This window comes from Stigmatopora nigra, chromosome 23, assembly GCF_051989575.1.
Source record: "Stigmatopora nigra isolate UIUO_SnigA chromosome 23, RoL_Snig_1.1, whole genome shotgun sequence".
NCBI classification, from domain to species: Eukaryota; Metazoa; Chordata; class Actinopteri; order Syngnathiformes; family Syngnathidae; genus Stigmatopora; species Stigmatopora nigra.
In genome coordinates, this window is record NC_135530.1 from 3,979,529 (window position 1) to 3,998,578 (window position 19,050).

Consider the following 19,050-nt stretch of genomic DNA (forward strand, 5'->3'; position numbering starts at 1 on the left):
TTTTTATCAAAAAGATATATATTCATCATTTAACAAATTGGAGTAAATTAGAACATAAAAACAAAAAGGCAATTCATCATGACGTTAGTTGAAACAGTGCTTGCCATATCTCAACATAAAAAAAGATAATAATTAAAATTTAAAAAATGAAAACCATCTAAGTATATTTACATGATCACTATATACTTTCACAGGGAACATGAAGCAAATTTGGCCCTCGGGTTGCCAGGTTGACACCTCTGAGCCACCGGAACCCGCCCCGCCCCTCTTCCTCTGATCTGTCAATCAAAGCGAATCAGGCCCCGCCCCTGCTTGTCCGCACGTCTCGAGCCAGTCGAGCGAAGCGCGTAAATAACGAGAGAGCCTCAAGATGGCTGACTCGCTGAGCTCCGTCCGCCTCGGCAGCGGAGCCGCGGCGTCAGCCCCCGTCAAAAGCCCCGTCTCCAAGCCTTCACTGGAGGCGAAGAGACCCCCCGACAGCCGCCAGCAGTCTTCCCGGGACTTGACCGCGCCGTCGCCCAAAAAGCTCCGAGTCGAAGACAGGAGCGTCAAACCAAAGAAAGTCGCCCGGGATGGAGTGCTACTGGGAGGCAACTGCAGCGGGAGAGAGAAACTCCAGCAGCCCGTCAAGCAGGCGAGTCTCGCGGCCGCTCTGTGGAGCCTCAACACGGCCGGAGCGAGCGCCGCTTTGGTCCAGGCAAACGGCAGGAACCAAGTACCCGTACCCGCAACCGCCACCGCTCACAAAATCTTCAAACAGAGCGATTTCTTCCTCCACAAGGGGCTCAAAAACAAGAAGCCGAGCAAAGAGAAACAACGCGAGAAGGCAGACGTGAAAAAGAAACTATTCTCCGACAACGACGCAAGCAGATTTAACCACACTTCCGTGGCGAAAAGACAAAATGGGGACCTCACACCGCCGCAAAAAGGTAGGCCACGCTGTCCTCTCCCCGCTCAAATTTCCCGAGCCATTACACTAAGTTGAGAGTTTACTACTATTTTTATGCAAAGTATTCGCCTTCTCTCCGATTTATATGTGCACAAAGCTTCTAATTCGCCCGGATCGTGTCGTTTTCGCCCGTGCTGTCGCTTTAAAGGGCGCCCTCAAAGTGACTGGGTATAGTAGACGGAGAGGGGGGTGTTAACGCCACAAAGCTCGCCGGCTTAGTCGTCGTTTCCACGGGGGAAATGGCTGCCAGCTCTCGCTGAAACCCTCGCGACCACCGCAAGGGCTGCAGGCCCTGTACGCTAGTGTTACACGTTGTAACACCTCAAAACAGCACGCAATAGCATAGTACTGACTCTAAATGATTATTTGGCGTCGAGCTTGGTGTGGATTGAGTGCGGGTATTAAAAGTACACGCTGCTGTCATAACACAAGCACCCGCCATTATAGGGCCAAGTGTTGTTTTGGTGGCGTACCACGCCCCCTTCTAGTCTATGCATGCTCTTTAGTTTGGATACATTTATGACATGTTTTATTGTTTAACCTTTAAAAAATGCAATTTTGGTGGAGTGGAAAACTTGATGCTCATCTCATCGTTACACTATTGAACTTAGAGAAAATTAGTGGTTTTCTTGTGAAGTACAATTGCACTAAAGGGCATAACAATGGGCAAATCACTTTGGAAATTGTCATTTAAAAAAAAGATCAATGATTATTCATATTCAAGGAAATACTTATTTAAAGAAATAGATTTTATTTCGGTTCAGAAATAAGTGGAAGATTCAGTTTTATTTATTTTTCTGATATTTTTTTTACTGTAAATTCTGAGTACAAGTTGCATTTGAACAAATTATATTTTTGGGGCGAGGTGCTATTTTTAGCCATGGACAAACATTGAAATGTATTAAAATGATGTTGATATCTTAATATTCCGCATCTCTGTTCCCACAGATCTCCCCAATAAGGACAAAAATAAAGCACGAGAGACAGGCGAGCGCGAGGAGAAAAAGCACAAAGTGATAAACGACATTAAGCAGGAGAACGGAGAGGTCAAGCAACCAATTAAAGGTATATATACACACACACACACACCAAGCCCAAAAATGCTTACTGTGTTATTACCAATGCGGACTGAATTGGCTGTTTATTTTCCCCCCAAGTTCTCAAACGTTGGTGGAGGGGGGCGGGGCAAAAGTAATGATATCAGTCCCCAGTTTACGGCTGAACTGGGCAACGGCGAAAGAAAATCAATACGCGGTCGGTGGCCGCTTTACGAGCAGCCGGGCTATTTGTTAGCGTGTTTGCGCGGCAACTCGTCTCGCGGCGAAAACAGATCAGCGCTGTTTAATGTCGTCTCGCGGCTCCACTTGACTACTTTTTTTGGAGCATTTTTAGCAGCTGTTTTATCCTCCCCTCCGTCCACGATTTGTCATTAAAAGCTATTTCATTTTTTGCAATTGCTCGCATTGGATCATATCGTTTGTTTCCGGAGATTCTATTCAGCTCAAGATGACACTTTGGGGATGAAAGTGCCAGTGTTTGGAGAAAGGAAAATTGGGTGTTTTGAGGTTGGGGAGGGGGGCTTAAAAAGCTTTTGGATTAGTAGCATGTGTGCAAAATGGTTGCTCTCTTTCTTGTTCCCTCACATACACACACACTGTATTACATTCTCATTCCCATCAAAAGACGTGCGCTGGGTAGCAATGAGATGGCGCAAGATCATATCAGTCCCTTGAAATTGTGCTGATGTGGCTGCATGTATGTCTACAGTGGTGCCTTGAGATATGAGCTTAATTTGTTGCGAAACTGAACTCGTATGTCGATTTTCTTGTAACTCAAACGAAGGTTTCCCATTGAAATGAGCTGAAAACGAATTGATTCTTTCCAACTACCTGAAAAAAAACACCCAAAACAGGATATTGAATTGGAAAAAAAATTGTAGTTAATTATTACTAAAATGTATTTATTAGTACTAAAATTATACAGATTTCCGTTGGCTCTTTTTGCCCCACCTCCAAACTGACTTTCAGTCAATATCAAGGGTTGTTTCAGTTTGTATTCCCTTCAAAATATTCCCAAAATAATGTACACAAATGTCCAGGTATTACATGAGAAAGTTGCGAGTAGATCGACAGTAGTCGTTGTGTTCTTATGAGAATTTTTCCATTTCAGAGGGCGCAACAGCCAAAATCAACTCGGAGCTGCAAATGAAAAAGGTCAAGAAGAAAAAGAAGAAAAAACACAAAGAGGGCGACAAACACAAACGGGTTAAGATGTACCACCGTTCATGCCAAACCATTTGCGCCGGGCCACTCCTCCCGTCGCCGACTCTGGACGACGCAGCATCACCATTCAAATCGCCTCTGCCCGTTTACCCTTCACCCAACAACAAAACCACGCACCACCTGCACCCGTCTCATTTCACCTCCTCTCCACACAAGAACCCGCAACCTCGACCCAACGTACGCCCGGCACGCTCCGTCCATCCAAGCCTGTCGGGTTTGGAGTTCGCTCCTTACTTCCACGTGGAGGCGCAACCCAATGGCGGCGCCCTGGTGGCGCACGCATACGCCGCGCAACTTTCCTCGCTCTCCTCTGACCAAAAGCAGAGGTTCGCCCACGAGTTTATCAAACTAGCCTTTGGCGAAGACTCATCACAGGTTCTGTCAAATTCACCGATAAGATTCTAAAGCTATTTTTGTCACTCACCTTTATTTCCCTTCATCTTTAGGCCGCACATTACGTCATGGGTATCGTCCATGGCGAAGCTTCCTACCTCCCGGATTTTCTGGACTACTTCTCCACAAAGTTCTCATCGGCTCCTGTTAAAATGGAGATTTTGGGAAAGAAGGACATAGAAACGACAACAATGGCTAATTTCTACTCGCAGGTGAGTGCTGTGCTAACAGTTAGCATCGTTTCCAGACTATGAGGCTAATTCTTCAAATTCAAGTAGGGATGTCGAGGATTTTTATTGTTGTGTGGGTAACTGATGGGGGGAAAATGCCTTCATTCAGGCCATAGAAAAGGAGCTACTGTCTGTTATTTGTCATGAACGTGTGTTTATACTACTACAGATCTCGTATGCTTCCTTTACTTAAACCGTTTTGGTAATTGTCCAACTGCTGTTAGCGCTGTCCCTTTAAGAGTTGCGACAACGCCATTTTTCTTCTCGGCAGTGACCTTGGAAAGTCGACAGGGTCCGTTTGCTCGCTGATAGGTGTGTGTACATTGACTGATACATCTGGGGCCAGATGGGCGGGCTCACATCTTCTGCAATGTTAGCTAAATATAAACGAAACACGCATAGCTGCAACACAGTTCTAACAAAAAATATATCTATCTATATCTATCTATATTCGGCATGTAATAGCAACATAGCAAACAGGTACCACAGCTCATTTTGCGCTCCCAATCGGCGCTTTCTACCTATTCTCGGGTTAGCTTGTGCTACATTAACTGGTCTTGGTTCAGAGATGGTAGCTTCATGAGCAATGACAAGCTAGCTGTGTGTCGTTTCACTCAAGTGCATTCGGAGTGAATCAATAAAAGGTGCTTAGCTAATGCGGCGCTCTTACTCAAGCGCAGGGAGAGATTAGATGTCATAAACAGGTCTTGGTCGCAGTACTTGGTCCTATTAAGACTCCAAATGGTCAGTCTTTCAGCCCAGTGCTAAACATCTTAAATATGGCGGTCGGTATTCATGTCTAGATGGAAGTCAATAAATGGTGGTATTGCTACCAACAAATTGTTGAAAACATAGCCACAAATAACTTTGGTTCCTCCTGTGACACAGGTGAAGAGAACCTATAGCCACGGTACGTACCGAGCCGGTGCCATGAGGCAGATCAGCTTGGTGGGAGCCGTGGACGAGGAGGTGGGCAACTTCTTCCCAGAATTCCTCGGTATGCTGGGGGATTCACCCTTCCTCAAGGTGAGTCCATCCAGTCCCCTTAGAAGGCTGCACTAATGTCCAAGTCATTGAAAAGTTTTGCTAAATGGGATAAATGTTGTGCTCTCCTCCCCATCCGTCTCCAGCGTACTCTTCCCTGGGGTACCATGTCCAGCCTGAGCTCCATGAGTCCTAACGAAAGTGACGACGGGCCCATCATGTGGGTGAGGCCCGGAGAGCAGATGATACCCGTAGCAGACATACCAAAGTCGCCTTTTAAAAGAAGACGGTAAGCACGTTGCTCTGTAAGTCTCAGGAGGAATTTGACAAAAACAACCCTTTCATTTCTTATGACACATTCAACATACACTAAAGGCAGTCTCCCTAAAAATGGACTGCGACACAGTCATAACCAAACATAAACAAATTGAAATGAATTTGGATTAGGATGCAGGCATACTCAAAAATAAGTTTAATTGAACCTAAGACTAAACTTAATTCTAATTTTGTTTGACATTTTGATACCTTTTTTCTCCCGGGTTGGCTCTTTTTGCCCCGCCTCCACACTTACTGTCAGTCAATATCAAGGGTTGTTTCAGTTTGTATTCCCTTCAAAATATTCCCAAAATAATGCATACAAATGTCCTCACAATAGGATAACGCACGTATATCAAAATTTATCTCGTATCTCAAGATAAATATTATTAAAAATCTCTAATGGTGATCTTTCCATTGGACCCAGCTCCACCAATGAGGTGAAGAACCTTCTCCAATCCCTGCCCAGAACCAGTGAACCCAGGGAGTTTCTCTTTGAAGACAGGACACGAGCTCACGCCGACCACATCGGCCAAGGTTTCGAGCGTCAAACCACAGCGGCGGTTGGCGTTCTGAAGGCTGTCTGCTACAAAGAAAGGTACGTGTGTGTGTTTTGTCTGCGGCCTCTCTACGCCATGCTGACGTCAGAATTGTTGTCTTTTCAGTTCGGGACCCCCTCGTGTAACCAAAGACGTCGTGTGCTTCCACGCTGCAGATTTTCCGTACGTGGTTCAGCGGCTGCAGTTGGATTTGTACGAACCGCCGCTATCTCAGGTCTTGAACAAGCACATTTTTTTTTACAGAAAGTTTCAGTATTATACACATACAGTGGTACCTCGAGATAAGAGCTTTATTTGTTCAGAGACTGAGCTCGTATGTCGATTTTCTCGTACTCAAAGGAACGTTTCCCATTGAAATGAACAGAATTTTTTAAAAACCCTCTAATTCGCCATTTATTAACAAAGTATCAAATAACTAGTGGTTTAATAGTATATTAAAATGTGCTTAATACAAATATTTGCCCGAAATTTTACTCGTATCTCAAATTTCTCGTATGTCGAGGTACCACTGTATATCGATTTTTTTTTTCATGAGTTTATGCTACCACCTGGTGGAATAAAGTAGTATATTTTGCATCTCCAGTGAGTGAATGGCCCTGGTTTTGCCTTCCCAGTGTGTGCAGTGGGTGGACGACGCCAAGCTGAACCAGCTCCGCCGAGAGGGCATCCGCTACGCCCGCATCCGCCTGTGCCACGACGACATCTACTTCATCCCGCGCAACGTCGTCCACCAGTTTAAGACCGTGTCGGCCGTCTGCAGCCTGGCCTGGCATGTCCGCTTAAGGCAGTATGAAGAGGTGAAGGAGGAAGAAGAGGAGCCGGATGAATCTCCTGCCGAGGAAGAAGAAGAAGAGGAGGAAGAAGAGGAGGAAGAGGTGGTCAATGAGAGGATAAAGGTAGAGGAGATTGACGAGGAGTCGAAACCAACCAGGACAATATCAAGGGATTCTCCCATTTCGTCTTCGCCGGCTCGAGCGGAGACCGACTCGCAAATAAGCGCCAACGACGAGAAGAAGCAAGACGAAGCCGGCCATCTTCCCAGTTCACCTCCCATTCCAATCAAAGCTGAACTTCCAAAAAACAACCAACCCTCCTCCTCCCCTCCCGAGGTCAAAGCAACCAAAAGCCCTCGCCGGCACTCAAATCATCATCCTCCTCATCATCCTCCTCATCCACACCAACCCCAGCGTCCGGCCAGCGCCATGCCGTCTTCCAATTGGACGAACTCCTCGCCTTCCTTCCGCCGCCCGTCGAACCCCGCCGTCACCGCCTCCAGCCTGTCTTCATCCTCTTCTTCCTCCTCCCCCTCTTCTTCCTCACAGAGCCCCAAACCCTTTCCCGAGGCTCAGCCGCTTCCTTCCACCGAATCGGCGTCTTCCCGCCTGGGCCCCCCCGAGCCTCCTCGCTACAAACCCTCGTCCGATTTTCCCAGCCCCGCCCCTTACGTCGATACGCGGACTCACCCTCCGGTGGAAAAATGGACATGTGGCAACAGTCGTCGCTTACAGCAGTACCCGCCTCCCATGCCGCCTCCCCACCACCTCCCTCAAATGCTCCCACCTTCCTATCCCCCGCTTCTGCCTCCTTCCCACCACCACCCTCACAGACCTCCGCCTTTCCTGAGCCAGCCGCCACCCCCCCACCCTGTCCACATGAGCACCCAACCCCAGCATTATTACCCCCAAATGGCCCCGCTCATGTCCCCACACCAGTTCCACCCTCACGCCAAAGCCTTCTACCCACCACACTTTCCCCCGCACCACTTCCTCCCCTACCATTACCCACCCCCCATCGCACCTCCTCATCCTCCATCTCACAACTTCACCCCGCCTCCCCCACCGCCCCCCACCTCGTCAAAGTCCCCGCCTCCCCCTCCTCCCCCGCCACCGCCACCACCCCCTCTCCCTGGTCAAGAGGAGGAACAGAGTTTATAGAATTTTTTATTTTTGTCCTATTTTTTTTTTGTAATGAAAATGTACAGATTTCCTATTGGTTGTGTTGGTCAACAATGGAGAAAAAAAGCAAAGCGGTTTAAGTCCGTTTTAGAACTTTTACGAGGGCAAATTTGGCGTTTTAGTCGTTTTCTGATTGGGTCTTTCACCATTTGTATTTTCACACAAAATATTTTCCTCAGAAACAATGGCGATAAACACTCATTCGGAGTCATCTGGACGCAGTTTAATATTGTCCAAGATTGAAGTACATTTCCACATAGGTGATCATGCAAAATCAACTGCTTTTAATCAAGTAGGACTTCAAAATATTCTGAATTGAACTCAAAAGCACTTAAATTCTTCATTTTATGTCGTTTTATCCAACCCAGTCATTTTATAAACCGGCCAACACTACTTTTACGCTTCCGTCAATATAGTCATTATCGTAACAGGCCTAATTACACATGGCTGTGCAGTATTAGACTCATGCCGATATTATCGAGCATTCCGTAAGACGCAGTGTTACAAAACAGGACCGCCGAGGCTATTCATTTCATTAAATAACCTGCATATTTTTGCAATAGGTTAAAAAAAACAGGTTTCCAAATATTTCGAAAATAGTCTACATGTAATACAATCGGCAAGACTACACTATATTATTCCAAAACACCCGAACCATTGCTATTTTTACACTGGCTAGTGTTGCCTATGAATTCAAATGTAGCCACGTTGTCTTACCGAAACGACATCTCAACCTGCTTAGATGCAATAGATGGTAATAACCCCATGAAATATTGTTTTTCAATGATTTAATTACGGTATCATCTTGAGTTGTGAGGTGGCATTTTGGCTATAAGCTAATAACAAGCAAGAAACTGGTTGCAGAGTCATTTTGAAGTATTGCACAGATGCGCGCGGTTAGATTTCCGCTTCTTCCAAGACACTACAACTAGTTTGTAATTTTTCTCATGAATGTCGACTACAGGCGACACTCCCGAAAGCACTTAAAGTGACAGTCACCCGTATGTTCGGTTCTAGAATGTCTGTTTCTCCCCAGTTGCTAATGTAGCCCACAACATTCTCCCCAGTGCCTGTCCTCAACTGCAAACTATGTTATGTTCGCACAGACTGTGTTTTTTTTTTTTAATCACCCAAAGGTTTCTGGCTTTGTGACTTATATTCCCCGAATGGAAAATTTGACCAAAGCCTTAAGAATCGTCAACTCGAGTGGTAAAACTTTTCCAAAAAGTAAGATACCGATACACTTTTTGTGCTTTTTTTGTTTTCTTTTTATGCCTTAGGGCAAGGGTGTCAAACTTGGTTCGTGGGCCACATTAACTAGATTTCCATTTTAGATCTAATATTTAGATTTTTTTTTTAAATTTTGATTAAAAAACTGGATCAAAAGCCCAAAACATTAATTTTTTTCATAGATCTAAATCAATCTTTGAGCTTTTTTTTTAATTGAAGATGAAAAGCATCTTTTTAATCCTGTTTTTTATTTCTAAAGGAATCTTCTTTTTTAAATTATGTTCAATATTAAAATGGAAGAGAAATATTTTCATATATTTATTTTTAGATTTTACTCAATGTTTTGGAACAAAAAACAAAAGAAAAATTTGAATACATTGCAATGATTGATTTAAAAAGGGGAATATTAACCCATGAATCATTTTGAATCTGATCCTAAAACAGAAACTTTCTTGGGCTGTACAAATTGATGCGACGGGACAGATTTGGCCCCCGGGCCGCCACTTTGACACCAGTGCCTTAGGGATCCGGGTGTGGTCAACCGCAAAAGAATAACCTGAAGTGATCTTTCAGTTTTTTTTATACAACCTAGGAGCAGTGACGATAGAAAGTCTTCAGGAACTTGTTTTTTAAGGATTTATTTATCTGAAATGTGTGTTTTTCTATTTGATTTCAGATGTTTTTTTTAATTTTATTTGAAAATGTTAGCACTGTCATGTACATAAGATCAGTTATTTGTAAAGACAAATGTGTAGAAAGGTTTCTACTTTAAATAATTAAGAGCCCTAATTAATAAAAGGCTCAAAGATAATAACTAAAGTTTATTTATTTATTTTATTTGCACATCCGCTTTGGTGTTTGTTTTTGTACAGTAAGCATAATCTCACTTGGCGTCATCATACGTGTCGAGAATATACCATAGATGTCTAAATGTTTTCTGCCCTAAAATGGTCTTAATTTGCGGATATGTGGACCGTTACAAAAAATCTGACCTAATTTTCCGATTGGAAATATATCGAAGTTCACGCTCTGTTCAATGTTATAGATAAACAATCCCGACGCAAAATGGCCGCCAAGTGACGACGGAAACCTTACACACATTGCATCTGAGGAAAACAACACTTGGGGTGAGGTGTTCGTTTGATCACACTAAAATACTTGATTTTTATGCCTAGATGGCATGTTTATGTCGATATGTTTATTCTCATCTCGCCTCGTGTATCTCTAGCGTTACAATTCAAGGGCACAATGTTATTAGGCATTAATGCTAATGTCCGTGTGCTTAAATGTCATGGCATGACAAGAAAGATCGTATTCTTTATATAGTGATGTTTCAACCTTTTATATGAATTGATCATTTAAAAAGATGAGTACAGTAATGTCAAACAACTTTATCTGACATCCATGTTTCACGTTACAATTTACGCATGGCTTCACTAGCTGCAATCTTGCATTCGATTATGTCCAACAGCCACTTCTCGGTGAATCGCGTCTTCCCAGGCGTGTGCTTCAGCCGGTTGGATTCGACAAAAAAGTGGACATCGATCGGCTCGACTTGAGGTTCGACTTTGGAGACGTCCATTACAAAGTACACGCCAGCTGCAGTTGGAATGGGCCTTTGCGGCGACGGGGTGCTAAAGTTTGCCAGGTAATGAAACGACGTCTTTTCTTCCTCTTCGGCAGAGTAGAGAAAATTCAAACTGTAAATCCACGCGGGTTCTAAGTCCCATGTTCGAATAAATTCGACGATCTGCTCTTTGCCCACATCTACTGTGAAATCTTTAGCAATCACCCACTCCATTGTTGTTTATTCCACTCTTAGTCATCCGTGACATTATCGATGATGTAAGGATTGAAATGTTTGTCTTAAAGAATCAACACGTGACGTTTTGTTAGGTGAACCTTTCGGTGATTCATATTTTTAAAAAGAAGATATTGCAATTTTACCCTGCACAGTGTTAGCAGCCGATGTTCTACTTTGACGAGAACATTATTTTTTTAGTATTTTTCTCATCTCATTTTCGGAACCGTGTGTTATCCTCACACTAGGGTCGCGGGGGGTGCTGGAGCCTATCCCAGCTGACTTCGGGTCAAAGCTTATCATGGATGTATTTGGAATGTGGGAGGAAGCCGGACTACCCGGAGAAAACCCACATAGGTAGAATGCAAACTCCACACAGGTGGAGTAACCTGGACAAGATCTGCCGGTCCGCCCTTTATAATTATTTTTATTTACTTGTAATTCTTGTATTTTATTTTTGCAACCCTTGTGATGGTACGCCAGGGGTGGGCAAACTTTTCGGCTCGGGGGCTACATTGACTTTAAAAAATTGACAGATAGGGGCCGGATTAAAAAGCCTAACGGACCGTATGTGGCCCATGGGCCGTAGTTTTCCTACGCTGCCCTAACCACTCACCTCCCGACCCGCCCTTTATTATTATTTCTATTTACTTTTAATTCATGTATTTTATTTTTGCAACCGTTGCTGTTCGGAAAATGAATGAATTTATATATAGTAAAAATGTATGGCTTTTTTTGGTAAATCCAGTAAGTATTATTAAAAATGAAAAAAATATATTCTTTTAAAATAGAATTTTTTTTATTTAATTTTGAAAAAAATGACAAATTCAGTCAGTCAACTGTTTAGTTTTTTTTTTAATGATTATCTATTTTTATGAATACAATATAACTTAACTCTTAACCTGGCATCTTCTCTACTTTCAGTGAGCTGTCATACGCATGTCTCGTATCAGGACCACATTAGACAGCGTCATCACCAAAGCAGTAGGAAGCACAAACCTCATCTCCAAGTTCTCCCGCCTCAAGCCCGGCACCCTTAGGATAGACGTCGCCCATGCAGAAAATACCCCAAATAAACCCGAGAACATCACATCAAAAACACTGGAAGTTTTACCATCTCATCAAACCACCTTAAACAACACAAACTGTGACAAACCTGAAGCAAATGACCAAAAAATAGCATCAGCAGGTCTAGAAAATCCTTCTTTCGTCAGTCGAGAGGAATCCGGGAACGCACCTTCAGACGATTCTACTCAAATGGAAGCTAAAACATCCGATAAACCTGAAGTCCCAGAAAGGCCACTTCCTCACATTTCCACTAAAAAAGGCTTCACCCACTATTTATCCTACCCTCGTCCAAGGGTTCAAGCTTTTTTGGGAAATTACATCGCTCCACTAGTGCCCAAATTTCGTGGAGATGCTAAAAGCACAGAGAAGGACAAACTTCCAGGTGCCAGTGTTGGAGAAACATCTGTGGAGAAGGTAGAAAATGAGACTGAAATGGCAGATGAGGCCAAGCGGAAGCAGAACCAGCAGCTTTTAGCTCAAAGGGAGAAGGTAATCATTAATTATTATTATTTTTTTATCTTGAAGGTTGGTTATCTGAATTGTTTTTTTGTTTTTGTCATGGAATCCAGATTGAAGCCAGGGTTAATGTGGATAACAGGACTAGAGCCCTTGTCAAAAGCCTACAGGGAGTCGGTGATGTCCAGATGCTCACTGGTCGAGTGGAGGAACTTAGCTGTCATCTGCTGGATTTCCCGGAGACGCGTGGTGTGGCTGTCAAAGTGAGTAGGAATCTTCCTTCCCTGATCATTTGGTATCTGATTTCTTGTGAAAATGTATATTTAACTCCCACGATTAGAAAAGGCATACATGTAAAATGTTTGCCATTCAGTAGGGATCGAAGATGATTCAATTGTCGAATACTCCTTGTTAAGTTATACAGTGGTTCCCTTGAGATACAAGATTAATGTGTTACGGGAGTGAGCTCGTATGTCGATTTTCTCATAACTGAAACTGATGTTTTCCATTGAAATGAACTAAAAACTAATTGATTTGTTCCATCCCTCTGAGAAAAAAACAGGATATTGGATTGGAAAAAAATGTTTTGTTCGAATTTGCCGTCTATTTACAAAGTAATACATAACTAGTGGTTTAATATTACTAAGATGTGTTTAATAGTACTAAAATTATACAGATTTCGCGGAGGGTAGAGAGGGATTAGGGGAGACTTTGCATGGCAATGTGTTTGTAACAAAACATAAACAAATTTAAATGAAGTTGGATTACGATGCAGACACATTCAAATAAATTTAATATAACCTTACACTTAACTTAATTCTAATTTTGTTTGACATTTTGATACCTTCTCCCGGGTTGGCTCTATTTGCCCCGCTTCCACACTGACTTTCAGTCAATATCGAGGGTTATTTGCTTTTGTATTCCCTTCAAAATATTCCCAATATGATGCACGCAGATGTCCTTACAATAGGATAACACACAACCACTTGCCAACAAGAAGTAGTATATATTCCATTCACACTGGCTCGTATGTCGAGGTACCACTGTATTTTATTTTAAGGTGTAAAAACTTGTGACAGTGGAACTTTAAACAGTAGGTAAAGTAGGTTCTGATAAAAAAAATCTTAACATGCCTTTTTTAAAGACTTTTTATTTCTCTCTGTGCAGAAGAAAGCTATACCATGCTTGCTACGTTTACGGCAAGCTAAAGATCTCCGCCTCCAAGCTGCCGTGAGAGAGTCTCTGGCTTTGACGGGTTACACCGAGCCCGTAAAGGGCAGAGGAATCCGCGTCTTGGCTATAGATGGCGGAGGAACCAGAGGACTTTTGGCTTTGCAGACTCTCCTCAAACTGCAGAACCTGACTGGAAAGCGCGTACACCAGCTTTTCGACTACATATGCGGAGTCAGCACTGGTATGACGTCGACACATTAAGGTTTTGAAATGTCATGATGATTCATCAAGCTTTTTTGGCTTTTAGGTGCTATCCTGGCTTTTATGCTAGGGATTTTTCAGATCCCGCTCGAGGATTGCGAGCAGATGTACAGGAAGTTAGGCGCCGACGTTTTCAAGCAGAATGTCATTGTCGGGGCTGTCAAGATGGGATGGAGCCATGCTTTTTATGACAGTCAAATCTGGGAAAACATCCTGAAGTAAGTAACATTACAATGTGGGTTTATTTTGCTTGTCTATTCATTTTCACCATTTTGCAAGATAATGTAGCCTTAGTGTCCAAACTGTCGTTTTCTTCTGAAACAGTGTTTTTTTTTAAGTACAGTGTTCCCTCGCTACTTCGCGGTTCAGCTACCGCGGACTCAGAGCTTTGCTGATTTTTTTTGGAATTAAAAAAAAATAATAATACAAATATTACATTGAAACAACATATTTTCCCAAAAAAAAAAAATCAAAAAAAATTGTAATTTATTTTTTTGAACTAAATTCAAATTAAGCATTTTTGAAGGGGAATCCCTACTTCCCGGAACTTCACTTATCGCGGGTGGTCCCGGTCCCCATTAACCGCGATAACCGAGGGAACACTGTATTTACCTTGTGTATCCTTTTTCTGTTACTGCAGAATTCATTCAATTTTTTTTGTAAATAGAATTTTGTTGTTGTTGTTGTAAATTCTTGTCTAATTTATTTTTTCTACAGGGAACGCTTGGGTGAAGGACGCATGATCGAAAGTTCCAGAGATCCAAACTGCCCTAAAGTGAGTCACACATCATATATGTGATATATTAGTTGATAAAGCACTTAACACTAACCCACATACTATAAGTACTGTATGTACTGTAAAGATGGGAATATCTTCTTGTGTTTCAATCTTTTATTTGTCCACCAGGTGTCAGCTGTAAGCACCCTGGTTAACAGGGGCCTTCCACTGAAGGCCTTTGTGTTCAGGAACTACAGTTTCAAGCCAGGGGTGAGGTCACACTACCTCGGAGACTGCAAATACAAGATGTGGCAAGCCATCAGGGCGTCCTCGGCAGCACCGGGCTACTTCCAGGAATACGTCCTTGGGAAAGATCTTCATCAGGTAGGACCAAAAAGCTCGGATAATTACGTCAACATTAATTAGCCTCCGCGTCAATGCGTTCGTAACATAACAAACCAATTTAAATGAACTTGGACCAGGGGTGTCAAACTCCCTTTTGGTCTGCGGGCCGAATACATCTTAATTTGAGATCAAGTGCGCCAGACCAGTAAACTCATTGCAAAATGACATAGAACTAACAATAGTCCCACTTTTTCCCCCTTTGTATTAGTCACTAATACTAATAATTAGTGCAAAGAATGAGTAAATTATCAAAATGTTTATTAACAGAATTTTCCTTTTACATTATGAACAAGAGAATAACATAAGAACATAAATTAATGTCAATTCATGTTGTCTGCACGTACAAAAAAAAAAGCGCCCCTACCTAGTGGATAATACAAGAACTACACATTTTAAAGAAAATTCATATTTTTTTAATACAATGCAGCTTTCTTCCCCGGGCCGTACCAAACCACCAGACGAGCCGGATTTGGCCCGCGGGCCCTATGTTTGACACCCCTGCTGTAGATAATCAAAAATAAGTTTAATAGAACTCTAATTTTGTTTGACATTCTGATACCTTTTTTTAATCTCCCTGTTTGGCTCTTTTTGCTCCACCTCCACACTGACTTTTAGTCAATATCGAGGGTTGTTTGAGTGTTTGTATTCCCTTCAAAATATTCCCAAAATGATGCACACAAATGTCCTCAAAATAGGATAAGCCACGAGAACTAGTATGTACTCTTCTGACTGTATGGACATTTGTATGTTTTTAGGACGGAGGCCTCCTGATCAACAACCCCACGGCTTTGGCCATCCACGAGTGTAAGTGTCTATGGCCTAACACCCCGCTGCAATGCGTGCTCTCTCTGGGCACCGGGCGACACGAGGCCACGGGAAACAACGGCACCACCTCCACGAGCCTCAAAGCCAAGCTCACCAATGTCATCAGCAGCGCCACCGATACCGAAGGTACCACAAGTCTCACCCGGCAATCATTTGAAGGTTAATTAATTTATTTATTTTTGCTCGTTTCAGAAGTCCACGCCATGCTGGATGGCCTCTTACCCCCGAACACTTACTTCCGCTTCAACCCCTACATAAGCGAGGAGGTCCCGCTGAACGAGAGCCGTGAAGAAAAGTTGAACTTTCTCACGGAGGAAGGCAAGGGTTACCTCGAGCGAAACGACGCCAAGCTCCGGAAGGCGGCCGGCGTGCTGACCGAGGAGAAGGGCGTCATCCAGAAAATGGCAGAGTGGGCTAAGCTCAAGGCCGACATGTACGAAGGCTCGCCACTCATCTCCAAACTTTGAATATGTCCTCGAAGATATCTATGCAGGATGCCCAACTCCAGTCCTTGAGGACCTCTTTTCTTTCACCCCCGAAAGAAAAGACATGGGTAACTATGTCCTTTTTTTTCACCCCCGAAAAAAACGACAGTTACTATGTCGTTTTTTTTTGTAAAAAACGACATAGGTTACTATGTCGTTTTTTTCGAAGAAAATGACATAGGTTACTATGTTGTTTTCTTCGAAAAAACGACATAGTTACTATGTCATTTTTTTTACAAAAAAAACGACATAGTAACCTATGTCGTTTTGTACGAAAAAAATGACATAGTAACCTATGTCGTTTTTTTTGTACAAAACGACATAGGTTACTATGTCGTTTTTTTTGTAAAAAATGACATAGGTTACTATGTCGTTTTTTTTCGAAGAAAACGACATAGGTTCTTATGTCGTTTTTTCCGAAGAAAACGACATAGTAACCTATGTCGTTTTTTACGGAAAAAACGACATAGGTTACTATGTCGTTTTTTTGTAAAAAACGACATAGGTTACTATGTCGTTTTCTTTGAAAAAAACGACATAGTAACCTATGTCGTTTTTTTCGAAGAAAACGACATAGGTTTCTATGTCGTTTTTTTCGTACAAAACGACATGAGTTACTATGTCGTTTTCTTTGAAAAAAACGACATAGTAACCTATGTCATTTTTTACAAAAAAAACGACATAGGTTACTATGTCGTTTTTTTTGTAAAAAACGACATAGGTTACTAGGTCGTTTTTACAAAAAAAACGACATAGTAACCTATGTCGTTTTTTTCGTACAAAACGACATAGGTTACTATGTCGTTTTTTTTGTAAAAAATGACATAGGTTACTATGTCGTTTTTTTTCGAAGAAAACGACATAGGTTACTATGTTGTTTTCTTCGAAAAAAACGACATAGTAACCTATGTCGTTTTTTTTCGAAGAAAACGACATAGGTTCTTATGTCGTTTTTTCCGAAGAAAACGACATAGTAACCTATGTCGCTGACGACATAGTAACCTATGTCGTTTTTTACGGAAAAAACGACATAGGTTACTATGTCGTTTTTTTCGAAGAAAACGACATAGGTTACTATGTCGTTTTTTTCGTACAAAACGACATAGGTTACTATGTCGTTTTCTTTGAAAAAAACGACATAGTAACCTATGTCATTTTTTACAAAAAAAACGACATAGTAACCTATGTCGTTTTGTACGAAAAAAACGACATAGGTTACTATGTCGTTTTTTTTGTAAAAAACGACATAGGTTACTAGGTCGTTTTTTACAAAAAAAACGACATAGTAACCTATGTCGTTTTGTATGAAGAAAATGACAGGTTACTATGTCGTTTTTTTTGTAAAAAATGACATAGGTTACTATGTCGTTTTTTTGTAAAAAACGACAGTAACCGACATAGGTTACTATGTCGTTTTTTTTTTAACAAAACGACATAGGTTACTATGTCGTTTTTTACAAAAAAACGACATAGTAACCTATGTCGTTTTCTTCGAAAAAAACGACATAGGTTACTATGCTTAATCCGTCTATTTAATTTTGCCTTTATAAAGTTCTTTTGCTTGTAAAATATTGATGAACCCAATAAAGGACAGTTTATCTGTAACGCAGTGTCTGTAACATCTGTAACATAGGTTACTATGTCATTTTCATTGAAAAAAACCCAACATAGTAACCTATGTCGTTTTGTTTCGAAGAAAACGACATAGGTTAGTATGTCGTTTTTTTCGACATAGGTTAGTATGTCGTTTTCTTTCGAAGAAAACGACATTTCGAAGAAAACGACATAGGTTAGTATGTCGTTTTTTTCGACATAGGTTAGTATGTCGTTTTTTTCGACATAGGTTACTATGTCGTTTTTTTCGAAAAAAACGACATAGGTTAGTATGTCGTTTTTTTCGACATAGGTTAGTATGTCGTTTTTTTCGACATAGGTTAGTATGTCGTTTTTTTCGACATAGGTTAGTATGTCGTTTTTTTCGAAAAAAAACGACATAGGTTAGTATGTCGTTTTTTTCGACATAGGTTAGTATGTCGTTTTTTTCGAAAAAAACGACATAGGTTAGTATGTCGTTTTTTCGAAGAAAACGACATAGGTTAGTATGTCGTTTTTTTCGACATAGGTTAGTATGTCGTTTTTTTCGAAAAAAACGACATAGGTTAGTATGTCGTTTTTTTCGACATAGGTTAGTACGTCGTTTTTTTCAAAAAAAACGACATACTAACCTATGTCGAAAAAAACGACATAGGTTAGTATGTCGTTTTTTTTTCGAAAAAAACGACATAGGTTAGTATGTCGTTTTTTTCGAAGAAAACGACATAGGTTAGTATGTCGTTTTTTTCGAAGAAAACGACATAGGTTAGTATGTCGTTTTTTTCGAAGAAAACGACATAGGTTAGTATGTCGTTTTTTTCGAAAAAAACGACAGGTTAGTATGTCGTTTTTTTGAAGAAAACGACATAGGTTAGTATGTCGTTTTTTTCGACATAGGTTAGTATGTCGTTTTTTTCGAAAAAAAACGACATAGGTTAGTATGTCGTTTTTTTCGAAAAAAAACGACATAGGTTAGTATGTCGTTTTTTTGAAGAAAACGACATAGGTTAGTATGTCGTTTTTTTCGACATAGGTTAGTATGTCGTTTTTTTCGAAAAAAAACGACATAGGTTAGTATGTCGTTTTTTTCGAAAAAAACGACATACTAACCTATGTCGAAAAAAACGACATACTAACCTATGTCGTTTTCTTCAAAAAAAACGACATACTAACCTATGTCGTTTTCTTCAAAAAAACGACATACTAACTATGTCGTTTTTTTCGAAAAAAACGACATACTAACCTATGTCGAAAAAAACGACATACTAACCTATGTCGTTTTCTTCGAAAAAAACGACATACTAACCTATGTCGTTTTCTTCGAAAAAACGACATACTAACCTATGTCGTTTTTTTCGAAAAAAACG

General features: G+C 41.4%; 3 protein-coding genes across 3 annotated transcripts; 2 read left to right on the plus strand and 1 right to left on the minus strand.

The window, feature by feature from the left end:
- The first annotated feature begins 313 nt into the window (after positions 1-313).
- Positions 314-10,518, plus strand: LOC144180999 (uncharacterized). Its single transcript, XM_077709202.1, has 10 exons — positions 314-929; positions 1,898-2,014; positions 3,119-3,606; positions 3,678-3,836; positions 4,743-4,880; positions 4,985-5,127; positions 5,581-5,751; positions 5,819-5,927; positions 6,328-10,025; positions 10,370-10,518. Exons 1-9 carry the CDS (start codon positions 371-373, stop codon positions 7,645-7,647), a joined length of 3,204 nt encoding a protein of 1,067 aa, XP_077565328.1. The 5' UTR covers positions 314-370; the 3' UTR covers positions 7,648-10,025; positions 10,370-10,518.
- akap14 (A-kinase anchoring protein 14) lies at positions 10,313-10,699 on the minus strand. The gene has a single exon (XM_077710165.1). It carries the CDS (start codon positions 10,697-10,699, stop codon positions 10,313-10,315), a length of 387 nt encoding a protein of 128 aa, XP_077566291.1.
- On the plus strand, positions 10,397-16,298 carry pnpla8 (patatin-like phospholipase domain containing 8). The gene is made up of 9 exons (XM_077709205.1): positions 10,397-10,546; positions 11,624-12,256; positions 12,337-12,486; positions 13,391-13,637; positions 13,704-13,875; positions 14,375-14,432; positions 14,565-14,759; positions 15,536-15,731; positions 15,798-16,298. The coding sequence occupies exons 2-9, from the start codon at positions 11,639-11,641 to the stop codon at positions 16,070-16,072; spliced, it is 1,911 nt and encodes a 636-aa protein (XP_077565331.1). The 5' UTR covers positions 10,397-10,546; positions 11,624-11,638; the 3' UTR covers positions 16,073-16,298.
- The last annotated feature ends 2,752 nt before the right edge of the window (positions 16,299-19,050 follow it).

Coding starts and splice junctions, on each gene's coding strand:
- pnpla8 (XM_077709205.1), top strand. CDS start 11,639: ATGTCTCGTATCAGGACCACATTAGACAGCGTCATCACCAAAGCAGTA. Junction 12,257..12,336: donor TTTTAGCTCAAAGGGAGAAG/GTAATCATTAAT, acceptor CATGGAATCCAG/ATTGAAGCCAGGGTTAATGT. Junction 14,433..14,564: donor GAGATCCAAACTGCCCTAAA/GTGAGTCACACA, acceptor TTTGTCCACCAG/GTGTCAGCTGTAAGCACCCT.
- LOC144180999 (XM_077709202.1), top strand. CDS start 371: ATGGCTGACTCGCTGAGCTCCGTCCGCCTCGGCAGCGGAGCCGCGGCG. Junction 5,752..5,818: donor GCTGTCTGCTACAAAGAAAG/GTACGTGTGTGT, acceptor TTGTCTTTTCAG/TTCGGGACCCCCTCGTGTAA. Junction 5,928..6,327: donor ACGAACCGCCGCTATCTCAG/GTCTTGAACAAG, acceptor TTGCCTTCCCAG/TGTGTGCAGTGGGTGGACGA.
- akap14 (XM_077710165.1), bottom strand. CDS start 10,699: ATGGAGTGGGTGATTGCTAAAGATTTCACAGTAGATGTGGGCAAAGAG.